Raw genomic sequence first — 14,287 nt, 5'->3', positions numbered from 1 at the left:
AGGTTGTGAATTGTTAAAGGGGTGCAAATACCCAGAGGGAACAAATGCAGCCAGCTTTGCAACATTCCAAATGCTGTTAGTGCTCAAAACTGTGGGGTTACTTTTCCTAGGAATTGTTTAGAGGTTGAATTTTGTTTCTCCTTTGTTTTGCACCGAAATTTTAAAAATCTTAAGCCTTATAAAATAAAATAAAATAAAAATTTTAGGCCTTCTCATCCTACATTTCAGGCTGGTACCCTGGAACAGACTTTTCGTTGGAGCTTTGCCTGTCTTATTTAGCTATTTAGGTATTTATAAAATCTTTTCTTAATTTTTTATTTATTCTACTTTTGCAGCCTTGAAAATAAACACAAGAATTTTTTCTAGTCCTCATGTTAAAAAAACCCTAATTTTCCCCTCAATTAAAATGAGATAGATACATATTTACTATTTTAAGTGACTCACAAAGTTACTATCTTAAAGTGTGTTTAATGATAAGCTAGATGTTTATTGTCTGAATGTTGAATTTCTCTAATCTAGATTTACTGCTTTCATAAAACTTCTGGAATATTTTTTTTAAAGATTTTATTTATTCATTTGAGAGAGAGAGAGAGAGCGTGCACAAGCGGTGGGGGAGGGACAAGCAGACTTCCCACTAAGTAGGGAGCCCAAAGCGGGCTCAATCCCAGGACTCCAGGATCATGACCTGAACCAAAGGCAGACACTTAACCAACTGAGCCACCCAGGTGCCCCAGACACTTCTGGAATATTTCTAAACTTGATGGCACAGAGTACTTCATAACCAAGGACTTCACTATGACTGAGATCAATAACTCACTTCATGTCCATGGCCCAGATCTTTTTATATTTTTTACTAGATGACATGGCCAGAAGAGAAAGAGTCTGGCTTCAATTTTATGTATGTATATGGTACATCTTTTTAATATAAAATACTACTTACTATATTATATATGTTTTTGGAGAATTAAAGATAAGTAAGATCTCTGCCCAGAATTTAGTGGAGGATACAAAAACTTGCAAGAATACCTCCTATATATGACATACTAAAATAAAGAGTAGGGCAAAATGCTATGGAGAGATCAGTGAGTAAAATATAGATTGTAAGAGGGAGGAATTGAAGAGACATAGAGTAATATTTGAAGAGGAGCTTGATGGCTTTAGGACTTTGAATTTAGGTATAATTAGCTTGCAGATATGCATTATTTGGCTAAAATAGTATTTTAAAATATTGAATTTGAATGCTTTTAGATGGGGTATATACCTTCCAAGGTCCCAACCTCTCTCTACCTCTTTCTACCATCTTCTGTCATTGCCAGATTCATTCCTTTAGGTTTTCTACTTTGCCCCGATAGCATTTGGGTTTGTTACTCATATATCAGATGAAAGGAGCAAAATATGTTTAGACCACTGTGAACACTTAATCAGAAGCATCAGGGCTGGTACCTGAGCAGGGTGGGCAATGTTTTGTTATTTATACTCACTCTATGATTTCATCTTGAAGGTTTTCAAGAACTGACAACATATTCTAAAATATATCTCAATGAATTGAATCTCCTAGTATTTAGTTAGCCTTAGTTGATGTTTTGCTTTTGTTGTTATGCTTTATTTATAGAAAACATGCGTTTTTTTTGTTTGTTTGTTTCATTGCCTTTTTTGGGTCAGTGTTTAATTTTATTATGGAATTCAAATGAACTGTCACCAAGTTTGCCCATCACATTCACTGCAAAGTTGTTGGTTTTGTTTTGTTTTGTTTTGTTTTTTTTGAGAGGGGGAGAGTGGGAGGGGAGGGGCAGAGGCGGGAGGAGAGAGAGAATCTCAAGCAGGTTCCAAGTGGAGCCTGATGCGGGGCTTGATCTCACTACCCTGAGATCACGACCTGAGCCGAAATCAAGAGTCAGACACTTAACCAACTGAACCACCAGGTGCCCCTGCTGCAAATTTTTTTTTCTTTAATTTTTTATTGTTATGTTAGTCACCATACATTACATCATTAGTTTTTGATGCAGTGTTCCATGATTCATTGTGTATAACACCCAGTGCTCCATGCAGGACGTGCTCTCTTTAATACCCATCACCAGGCTGACCCATCCTCCCACCCCCCTCCCCTCTAGAACCCTCAGTTTGTTTCTCAGAGTCCATCGTCTCTCATGGTTCATCTCCCCCTCCGATTTCCCCCCCTTCATTCTTCCCCTCCTGCTATCTTCTTCTGTTTTTTTTTTTTCTTAACATATAATGTATTATTTGTTTCAGAGTTACAGATCTGTGATTCAACAGTCTTACACAATTCACAGCGCTCACCATAGCACATACCCTCCCCAATGTCTATCACCCAGGCACCCCATGCCTCCCACCCCCCACCACTCCAGCAACCCTCAGTTTGTTTCCTGAGATTAAGAATTCCTCATATCAGTGAGGTCATATGATACATGTCTTTCTCTGATTGACTTATTTTGCTCAGCATAATACCCTCCAGTTCCATCCACGTCGTTGCAAATGGCAAGATCTCTGCAAATTTTTTTAATATTAAATTTAAAGTAGAAATTTGTTGATATTCTTACTGGGTAAGAGGGAAGAATCAGGCAGTAACCTTAAATTGTTTCAGTGGCTTTAATATTCATTAAATTGTAGTTAACCAGTTGGAAATTAGCAGTATTAAAAATAATCCCATTTGGTAAATTACAGCAGTACCCATTTAGACTTTAATTACATTCAAATCATTATAAATAATTCTTTAAAATTTAGAGATGACTTTAGAAGATTGTCTTTTTTTCTTGTAATTGCAAATGTTTTAAAATGTGTAATTTATGTTTTTTCTGTATAAGTTTTGGTTTCTGCTTCATTTCTCTTTGAGCAGTTTTGAATTATAACACATATTTGAACTAATGAGAAAAACAATTTAATTCCCGCTTAGGTGAATTTCATATTATATTTATGTATAAACCTGTTAGTCTTAAAGGATTTCTTAATAAAGAGAATCCATCATATTAAGATATTAAGAAAATGGGTTTTAATTGGCAAGATCCTCTTGAAATTAGCAATTATTTCTGTGGATTTCAAACCTGATTTGGGTAAGTAGGTAGTGATGGTGTCTTTTTATGCTAGTGCTTTAACTGTGTTTCTTGTAAGTTTCTCTTATTAAAATTTAAAAAGTTAAAAGTACTAGCAAAACATTAAGCCAATTGGATTTTATTTGAATATTAAAGGAAATGAAAGTAAAATTATAGAAAACTAATAATGAAGAGTACAGGTTCCCATGCTAGGAGCTGTTAAGATGTAGAGCTGAGTAAGGTACCATTTTTGATCTCTAAGTGCTTCTAGTGGCAGGAGAAATACGTGCTTAAATGGATAGATTACATTTTAATAATCCATTCACTCCTTCTTCCCTAGATGATTCTTTAAAATTTCTCCTTTTTCCCAAAACTTTAACATTTTCCTCCCTGTTATCACTCTGTGATCATGACTTTGCTTTACTTCACTGAGGAAACAGAAACAGTCACATATTTGTACCAACACATTTGCCAGTGGATGTGTATTTGCTTTCCTTCCTCGTGCTTTAAATGAACTTTGGTTTATTCCTAAGGCTGACTCCTCCTCTACTTGTACACCTGATCCTCCCCTTAAAATACTATACATTTTCCCCTCTCAACTGCATCACTCCCATAAGGACACAAAGATGTTTTAATATTTCCCATCTTTTAAAAAAACCTCTCTTGAACCCACATTTCCCTCTAGCTCTTGTTCCCTTTCTCTAATCCCCTTCATAACAACATATTGAGAAAGAGTTGTTTTTACTCATTATATCATATTTCTTTCCCTCATTCTCTCTTGAAACCACTCCAGCTCCCTCAGTCTATTAAAAGTCCTTGTTTTTCCCTTTGATGAAGGGGACTAATGGCTTCCATATTGTTAGAGCCAATAGTCAATTTGATTTATCATCGGCATTGACAAAGTAGATCTTCTTCTTTGAAACACTTTTTTCTTTTGACATCTGAGTCACTATTCTCTCTTACTTCTCTGCTCCTTCTTGGTCTTACTTCAGGTAGGGTAGAGTCTAAGACCCTTGAATGCCTTCCATTTAGCCTTGCAGCTAGATAAATCTATCAGGCCTTACAAACCTCCTATCCATAGGAGCTGCTCAAGAATTAAACCTTTCTGTTTTCTGTTCTTTTTTGTAAAGTCGTACCTCCCTCTCCTGAGCCAGACTTTATTTCAGTAGGTCTTTACATTGAGCTCTGTGAGCTGCTGTAATAGTTAGCTCTTGCCATTGCCACAGTACTGCTGTACAACAAACACAGAAATCCCAGTGGCATACAGTAGTAAGCAACAGCATTTTTTTCCTCATTGACAAGTTTGTAGGTCATATGGGGAAGCTCTACTTCATGCTGTAAGTTTGTCTCGTCTGCTCTGCTTTGTGTATCTATTCTTTTTCTCCTGGGACTAGCTAGGGCATGGCCTAAGTAAGCCTAACCAACTAAGCACATTTTGGGCCTCTGCTTTGTATCATGTATCATGTATGTACCATACAATGCCTAAAGGAACTTACAAAAAGCCAAGTCCCAAATTGGGGGTGGGAAATACACTCCACCCGTGTAAGTGGAAGGAACTGCAGCCAGATGACAAAGAACATGTGAAAGGCGGGCAGAGTAGTGTAATCTGTCTCATCCACATTCCATGGTTAATTGTTCTCATCTTCCTTGCTTCCTAGTTGACTTCATCCAATCCTTTGACTTCAGATGACATCTTTGACAACAACAAAGTTTATTTACTCATCTTGAACCTTACCCTGAATTCTATATTCGGTACATAGTTGCCTACTGCACATATCTCCTGGATGACTAGTGAGCATCCAAACATTTCCAGAACTGAACATTTAGCTTCCATAACCCCTTCTCCCCAGGTTTGCCCATCTTCCAATCTTTCCCATTTTAGCAAATGACATTACCGTCGTGCTGGTTGTTTAGTCGCCAAACTTCAGGGTTTCTTTCATATTTTACATTTAGCCCCTCAGCAAATCCTATTGGCTTTGTGCTCTAGAATTTCACTACTTTTCATCCCCTCCACTATTACCTTAAATTTACATTGGAACTTAGCTTAAATCCTGCACATCTCCTTCCTCCAACCTGGTTTCCCTTCTTTTTCCTTTGCCTCTCTATTAGTCTGCTTAGGTGACCATAACAAAATCCCATAGACTGGGCAGCTTAAACAACAGACATTTATTTTCTCACAGTTCTGGAGGCTGGAAAGTCTAAGATCAAGATTCTGGAAGATTCTGTTCCTGGTGAGAGCTCTCTTCCTGGCTTGTAGATGGCTGTCTTCTTATTGTGTCCTCAAATGGCCTTCTGTGCACAAACAGAATGAGAGAGAGAGAACTCTTATAAGGACACCAATCCCATGACATAGGTTCCTACCCTTATGACCTCATTTAACCTTAAATACTTCCATAAAGGCCCTATCTTCAAATACAGTCACATTGTGGGTTAGAGTTTCAACATATGAATTTTGGGAGACACATTCAGTCCATACGGATTCCTTTCGATCTGTTTTCAACAAAGCAGCCATTAAACTAAACCAGATCATATCACTTTTTTGCTCAAAAAACCTCTAGTGGTTTTCCATCTCACTTGGAGCAAAAGCCAGATTCCTCACAGTGGCTGACAGTTGTCTTATACCACCCAGTTCCACTGACTACTCTGCCATTTTTACTTAGCTTTAGCTATAGTGGCCTTGTTGCTCTTGCTGGAACATACTCACTAAGCTCCTGCCTCAAGGCCTTTGCTTTACTAACCCACATGACTCCCCCTGTGCTTTCTTCAGGTGTCTGCGCAGATGTTACCTTAGTAGGGAGGCCTTCCCTGACCTATCTCACTCCCCACCCCAGCAACTTCTTTTCCTTCCCTTGAACTGAAAACTCAGCTTCCCTACAAGGGTACCGTATTCCCACCAGCCATTTCAGGCCAGGCTACCAGGCACTATGCTACATGAATAAGAAAAATATGTTCTCTGTCCTCATGGAGTGGAATGACTAGTAGGGAAAACAGGAAATAAAAACACAAACAAAAATTACAAATTGTGATAGTGCCATAAAGGAAATACCCTGGTTGCTGTGATTTTTGAATGAAGGGATGGGGAGGTCTCTTTTAGAATGTGCCACTTAAATGGCGCTAGCCTCAGAGAAGTGAGAGATATGGCCATGGAAACATATGGGTTTATAAGAAAGAGAATATATAGAGAGAAAAGAAGCTGAAGAAAGAATACTCAGAATTTCTGGAAAAAGAGATCTATAAGAAAACAGTGGTAAGAAAGGTGCCAAGACAGTACAGTTACATGTAATCAGTTAATTCATTTACCAGGTATTTACGGAGTTCCTGCGTTGTGCCAGCCATGGCCTCCTATGTGCCAGAGAATACGGTAGTAACAAAATAGAAATTTTTCCTAGAGAAGGGAAGATGACTTTATAAAGTGTGGAGTAAAGAAAAGTAAGATGTAAGATAGGAGCTTGAAGTCATATCAGGTTCACATGAAATTTCTTTGGTTGGCTGTTTTGCTGTTTTATCGCTGGATTGTGGAAGAGTTTGTATTTTTATGGAGGGTGCAAGGATCCAGTAAAGAGACTGAAATTGAAGATGCAAGAAAAAAAATGAAGATATTTCATGAAATTCAAGAAGAAGCAGGAAATGATAAGAGCACAAGTAGAGGATTAGTTTTAAGGAGGAGAATGGATGCTTCCTCTGAGACAGAAGTGAAGGAAGAAAGGATCGTTAAAGACAGAGGCTGGGCATCCCTAGTTGAATAGGAGGAGAGGTCTTTTGAAGAGGAGGAATGTTATTTCTGAATTATTTGAAGACATATTTATTTCTCTTATGCCATTTCCCCTCCAATCTAAACTTTCTTATAACCTTCAGCTGTTCTTCACATGAAGTTTTCCTCAGTCTTTTGTCATTTGGAACCCTCTTTTCTGGGCACATTCCAATCTGTCAATGTTCCTGTAAAAGTTTATTACCTACAGTTGAACACAATACTCCAGCTATAGGCTAGCTAATGCAGGATACAAAAGGACATTTGCCTCCCAGCTTGTTCAGAAATTGTGTATTTGTTTATCAAGGCTAGGATGTTCTTATCTTTTATCCTAAGAGATGCCCATAGGGCTAATTGGCACTAGCTAGGTGCCTGGGGTTGTTACTGCTGAGTTAAATGCTGTTCTAATTGGCTTTCTTTATCTCCACTGATGTTATCTTTATTCACTGGCTCTTATTTCTTATAATAGTTAGGGGTCATGATTCTCAAAGTTTTCATCTCCACTGGTACCTGTGCTCTATTTTCTCTACTGATCATCACCACAATCTTACTTTATATCTTGTCACCTTTGTTCTGTTTCCTCCTTTAATAAAGAATTGGTCTTCCTTTATCTGGTCACTCTCTTTTTCAAGTTCAGGAGGACTGTATTAGAGGTGTTAAATTCAGAAGGGGGAACCAGTGCAGGCAAGCTCTGATATTGCTACATCCCTTTTCTATCTGTTGTTTTGACAATCTGGTGGAATACATAACCCAAGGAAACATTTTAAAACACCTTGAACTTCTGGATAAAGTATAACAATCTCTTTATATGCATGACTGAACTTCCACAGAAGCCACTGAAATACATAGGGCTAAAAACAAAAAAGGAAGCTAAAACCCAGGGCTTTAAAACAGGGTCTCCCTCTTTCCTATCACTTATTTTTTTTATTTTTTCCAGCTTTGGTGCTACTGAGATTTGACTTTAATAGACATTTCCAATCAATAAGAGACTTTTTTTTGCTTTCACCAGCAATTCAACTACTACCATTACTGTGTATATCATTTCATTTCTTCTCTCTCAGCTGGTTTCATTACAACTTGTGTTCAGAGGTGTTTTTTCCTTAGCAGTGCTGACATGTGAGTGCTTTGTATCTCATTACTGGATAAATTTTGAAGTGTTACTGTATTATCAGCTGTGTAACTGTTTTGTCTATCTTGGAAATGATTAAAAAAATGGAGAAGTTTGATCCATGAGAAAAGCAGGACCAAAATCCTGGGGGTTGAGAGGATTTGAGTTCACCTATTTTAGTGTTATTTCTTTGTATACATTCAACTTGCTTGTTGAATATTTTGGACTAAATATTATTTCATGAGAATACAGTTTTTCAAGATTTGGCCAGTTATGGATTATGGATTTGGGGTAGAGAGCTGAGATGAACAGAAGGGTACTAATTTGAATGAGGATAGTACACACAGACTCAAGGTAGGGTGTAGTAAACTGGAGGATATTATGGAATTAACCTGTATTTTGATAAGGAAAAGTTCATAGATTTGACATATTTAAATTCTGTACTATTTATGATAATACTGTGATAGCAAGAAATGGGTCCTGATACCACTGTTTACCTTAAATTTATGAGAACAATCCATTCCATCCTCATGTTCTCTTACTAATAAGATAATTACATCCACCAGGCTAAAAATATGTTTATCATCTGCTAACCTTTTCTAGTTTTATTTAAGGGTTCAGTGTCTCCTTATCTACTGTATAAAAATACTAGTTCTATTTAACATTACCTTTTTTTCTTGGAATAATGTAAAGGAGATTATCTATGTATATACACACACACTATACATATTTATAAAGTTATATATGATTTAAAACATATATATGTTTTACATATATAAAACATTACATATGTATGTAATTTTAAAATATTAACATCATTGAGGTTTTTAAAAAATAAGTTTCTTTTTTTAGCGATAATGACAGTATTTTTCATTATTTTATAGGTTAATAAAATACTTTTTGAGTCTTATTTGTTGTTTATCTTGTTTAGCCCTCCCAATGACCCTACCAAGTTTTTAATATTTTCTTTATTTATAAGGATATATGAGTTTTCAGAGATATGAAGTGATTTCCCCAAAGTTGTATAGCAACTGAAAGCCAAACTGCTCCTGGGACCCAGGTCTTCTACATCTGTTTCCTCTAGAAGAATTGTTTATTTATGATGAAGATTATATAATTTCATTTCCTAGAATAGTCCATTTCATTGTCTGAAGTGCCCACTCTTTTGTATCAGAGTATCTAGAAAACCAAATTAGTAAAAAAGTAAACATTATTGTTATATTTTTAAATAGTGTGTTTAGACTTAGCCTTCTCTTAATCATTCTCTTTATTTAACATTAGTTCTTGCACCTCAGGTCCTTTTTCCTAAATTAAATCTTATGGGAGTTCTTTCAGTAAGGATCTGTAGTAACCACTTATTTAGTCTGTCTGAAAATGTTTTTTTTTTTTTTAAATTTTTTGTCATGTTAATCACCATACATTACAGCATTAGTTTTTGATGTAGTGTTCCATGATTCATTGTTTGTGTATAACACCCAGTGCTCCATGCAGGATGTGCCCTCTTTAATACCCATCACCAGGCTAACCCATCCTCCCACCCTCTCCCCTCTAGAACCCTCAGTTTGTTTTTCAGAGTCCATCGTCTTTCATGGTTCATCTCCCCCTCTGATTTCCCCCCCCTTCATTCTTCCCCTCCTGCTATCTTCTTTTTTTTTTTTTAAACATATATTGTATTATTTGTTTCAGAGGTACAGATATGTGATTCAACAGTCTTGCACAATTCACAGTGCTCACCATAGCACATACACACCCCATGGGATATTATGCAGCCATCAAAAGGAATGAGATCTTGCCATTTGCAATGACATGGATGGAACTGGAGGGTGTTATGCTGAGCGAAATAAGTCAGAGAAAGATAAGTATCATATGACATCACTGATATGAAGAATTCTTAATGTCTGAAAATGTTTTTATTTTGCTCTCATTCTTAGAGGATAGTTTGCCTGGATATAGAATGCTAGATTGGTGTTATTTTCTTTTGACACATGAAGGTACTTTCTTCTGGCTTTATTGTTTTTGTTGAGAAGTCAGCTGTTGATCTAATAATTATTTTAAGATAATTAGTTTTTTCTCTTGGGATGTTTTTAAGATATTCTCTTTATCTTAGGTTTTCTGTAGTTTCACTGTAATATGTTCACAATGTATTCTTCTCACTTATCTTGCTTGGTATTCCTAGAATTGAGTATTAGTATCTCATCAGTCCTGGAAAGTTTTTAGCCATTGAATTACTTATCCCCATCCTCTCCTAGAACTCTGATTAGACATATGTTGAGTCTTATTCTGTCCTGTCTTTCACATTTTCAATCTTTTGTTTCTTTAAATTACATTATGTACTTAAAAAAAAATCCACCATCCAGTTCAATACTTGTTTTTCCAGCTCTGTCTTATCTGTTATTAAGCCTTTCCATTTAAAACATTATGTTTTCCATTTCTAGAAGGGCTGTCTAGTTCATTTTCAAATCTGGCCAATTTTGATTCTCCTCTTCTTTAGTTACATTTGATATCCTATTTTTGTTCTTTCATCTTATTGATCATATGTATTTTATATTCTGTAGCTGATCATCATATGATGTGAAGTTTTAATAGGTTTTATTCTTTTTTTTGTTTCTATGAATTCTTTCTCATGGCTTGTTTTCTTTCATGTTCAGTGATTTCTGATTTTAAATTTGTGTTTCTTAGAGCTTGATCTGTTGGAATTCTCAGAGGCCCAAACCCAGGATCACTTTTTTCTACATTTTTGGCTCAGGATTGGAGGGTTGGGGGAGTACAGAGAGTGTGTAATTTTGGCCCCAAGTCCATGTGAGGGCAGAAATGTGGTTAGAAATTTTTAGGGGGGTTGTTATTTTTGCTACTCTACTCCACTTAGAACTAAGATCAAGATAGACATTTTTAATTTCTCCCTCTGTGCAACACATTTAATTTTTTTATTTAATTAGTTTATTTTTTATTTTTTATTGTTATTATTTTTTACTGGGGATGTTGTTATTTGGGAGTTTTAGATTTTTTTTTTTTGAAGTAATCTCTACACCTATCATAGGGCTAGAACTCATGACCCTAAGATTAAGAGTCGCATGCCGTACCTACTGAGTCAGCCAGGTGCCCCTGGGCGTTTTAGATTTTTGCAGGTGTCCTTGATCTACCTTCTCAGCTTGCTTGGGTTTCTTTGTCTCCTTCCCTCCTCCCACTTTCTCCTTGAGTAGCTGGCTAAAGCCCAGGTATTAGTCTGCCAGGATTGGCAGATTCCCTGGAACAGTTTTCTGTTCCAGTACTAAAACCCTGGGTTCATAGTTTCTGTCCCCACTTCCCTCCCCCAGGCTCTGAGGAATTCTCTTATTTTTCCTTTTCATCCCTGTATTTAAAACATTGTTTAGTTTTTCAGAATATTTAAGGTATGCTATCCCAGGAAGAGTTTTTCTAACATGTAGTCCAAAATTTTTTAAGAATGGAAGGAAATCAAATTAGTAATCAGAAAGTTGGTTGAAAAACACAATGAGAGTAAAAAGAATTATATTATTTCAAGGGATATTTTTCAGAGAATAAAAGAAAAATAAAGTATTTGTGCCCCATATTGAGATTATTTTTTTAAGGAGCTGAATAAATTTCCACAGTTTATTTTCCCTTCTGCACACTGCTATATATTTATAAACTAATATTTTTATTTCCATTTTTTTTTTTAAGATTTATCCATCTGTTCTAGTGAGGGGGGTAGTGGCAGAGGGAGAGAGAATCTCAAGCAGACTCTGCATGGAGTGTGGAGTCCAATGCAGGGCTGGATTTCATAACCCTGAGATTACCACCTGAGCTGAAACCGAGAGTCCAGTGCTCAACCGACTCTGCCACCCAGGTGTCCCTTATTTCCACTTTTATTAATGTCTATACATATTATGACAGTCGAAATTTAAGTCAAATACATTTCAGTCATGCCTTCTTTGAAAATAAATTTAGATCACATTGATCCTCAGTCTCCTTAATAATGCATTTATAAGCCATTTTAGATTGGGTTAATTCTACCATAGAACTTTATTGATTAACAAAGTTTTTACATTACATATTATTTTATGTTATTTTTACTTTGAATTGAGATTAGAATCCCACAGTAGAGATCAGTTTTAGTACAAGGGGACAGAATTGCTGTAATGACGCACATCAATTTAACACACATATGCACACATACTGAGGACCTAGACATTTATTAAATTCTTGAGAGAAAAAGAAGAAAGTGAAAGAAACACCTAGTGTTTGTAGATCTCAGAAACCTGCTTCTTTGAAATTTTCCTTCATCCTTTTCAAGGCAGGAACCAGTCTCTCCCTGCATTACTCACAAATTCTTCCTTTCCATGCTATTTTTCCTCCCCGTTTACCTTTTACCCTCAAAACAATTCTTAAATGTCTACATTTTCAAGGTACTTTAGTAGGCATTAGGGATACAGTGATGAAAAAAAGATGTGGTCTACATTTACACTAAACTTATAGTTTGTTAAGAGAAATAGACAATCAGATGACATAATGTAGTGTAAGTGCTATGATGAGGAAAAAATAGATTGATGTGGAATATACAGGAAAAGCACTAGACCTGGGGGCTAGCAATATCTTATTAAATGAAATTATATTCAAGCTGAGATTTGACATATAGTTCAGTGGTTCTCAAAGTGTACTCCTAGACCCACAGTATCACCTGGGAATTTGTTAGAAATGGTAAGTCTTGGGCCTATCCCAGGCTGCTGAATCAGAAACTGAGAGTAGGGCCCAGAAATCTGGCTTGTCGACTTTTGACAAGCTCTCTAAGGAATTCCAATTCATGCTGAAGATTGAAAACTAGTGGGTGGGTGATAGTGAGTTAGAGGGCTCAGGTTGGATCCCACCAGGCAGAGGGACTTCTGAGATCTCTAGCGACTGAGACTAATGTGAAAAAGTTCAGTATGCCTGAAAGCATAGGGTATAAGATCTGGAGGAGAGTTGGGGTGGACAGGAGAAAGTGTGGAGGGGAGAGCAGGGAGAAGATCGTGTGGGTTTTGTAAACCATATTAAATTGTTTAGATTTCATTTATCATAAATACTACTTTGTACGTCTATTTCCTCAAATAGAATGTGAATATCAAGGGTCAGCATCATATTTCTATGCCTCAGAACACCCCTCAACTATTGTTGGCATATAATTGGTGTCTAATAAATGCATGCAATGTATGAATTGGGTGAAGTCAATGGATACTCACAAAACCTCATGAGGCAGGCATTACTGCCTATTTTACGCTTGAGAACAACCGAGGCTAAGAGAAGGTGAGTGACTTACCAACATAACAAGGTCAAATGGCTATTCAAAAGCAGAGGTGTTTTACAAATCCAAGCATTTGGATTTTGTTCTTAGAATCTCTTCTTTATTCCACAGTAACTTTCTGTCAGGGAGTGCTGAGATTACAGAGAATACGTACGGATATATAAAATCACAATTTTTTTTAACTTGTAAGCATTCCTAATGCAACTGTGCTTCTTTCTCTTTTCTCTTTTTCTTTTTTCTTTTCTTCTTTTTTTTTTTCCAGACAGAAAAGGGGAGTGCACTTCATGAAGCAGCTTTATTTGGAAAGGTGGATGTTGTGAGAGTTCTGTTAGAAACAGGTAACTATCCTGATTCTCCATGGAGCTTATTCTGCCAAATAAAATTTCTATTTCAGGAGTAGACAAAGGGAAATGGCACTTTTTTTTTTTTTTCATAATCACCCTTTTTATCTTTACTTCACATTGCAAATTTGTATTCATATCATGTAGAATTGAGCCTCAGTGTTTAGATAAAATTGATATAAATATGCACCTTCCTTTACTCCACAGATGTGTCAGTAAAAAGCTCTTAGAAATTACAGTTGTATACATTTAAATCTCATTGAACTATATTAGAGACACTACCAGAAGGAAAAGGAATTCTCTGCCTTGTATAAGAGGGAGGAACTGATCCTTATGAAGTTATGACAATTGCTTGGTTTATGAAAGAACATAATATTTCCCTACGTTATTATATTGGGAACTATGGTAAACAGAAATTAGAGTTCTGTATCCTTAAGGTAAATTCACCTTGTTACTTCATCAACTGAGTAGCTATTGTTTGTAAGCAGCAGTGATTTATTTTTTTTATTTTTATTTTTTTAATTTTTTTATTGTTATGTTAATCCCCATACATTACATCATTAGTTTTAGATATAGTGTTCCATGATTCATTGTTTGTGCATAACACCCAGTGCTCTATGCAGAACGTGCCCTCCTCAATACCCATCACCAGGAGCAGCAGTGATTTAAAGGGAATCTTAGAGGGAATGCTTTGAAGGAACAACAAAGTAGGCTTATTTGTCTTCATATGTATATTCTGAATGAAATGAAATAAAATTGAAACTGAGA

At 36.2% G+C, this 14,287-nt stretch overlaps 1 protein-coding gene across 13 annotated transcripts in view; it reads left to right on the top strand.

Moving 5' to 3' along the window:
* Positions 1–14,287, top strand: part of ANKS1B (ankyrin repeat and sterile alpha motif domain containing 1B) — a 1,095,895-nt gene that overhangs the window by 154,045 nt on the left and 927,563 nt on the right. For all 13 annotated transcript variants that reach the window (XM_032416344.1, XM_032416343.1, XM_032416340.1 and 10 more), the window contains exon 5: positions 13,441–13,516. In XM_032416344.1, the coding sequence (XP_032272235.1) occupies positions 13,441–13,516 (76 nt within the window). The remainder of the gene's footprint in view (positions 1–13,440; positions 13,517–14,287) is intronic.

This window comes from Phoca vitulina, unplaced genomic scaffold, assembly GCF_004348235.1.
Source record: "Phoca vitulina isolate PV1807 unplaced genomic scaffold, GSC_HSeal_1.0 scaffold19, whole genome shotgun sequence".
Taxonomy (NCBI): Eukaryota; Metazoa; Chordata; class Mammalia; order Carnivora; family Phocidae; genus Phoca; species Phoca vitulina.
This window is presented reverse-complemented; position numbering and strand designations above follow the sequence as displayed.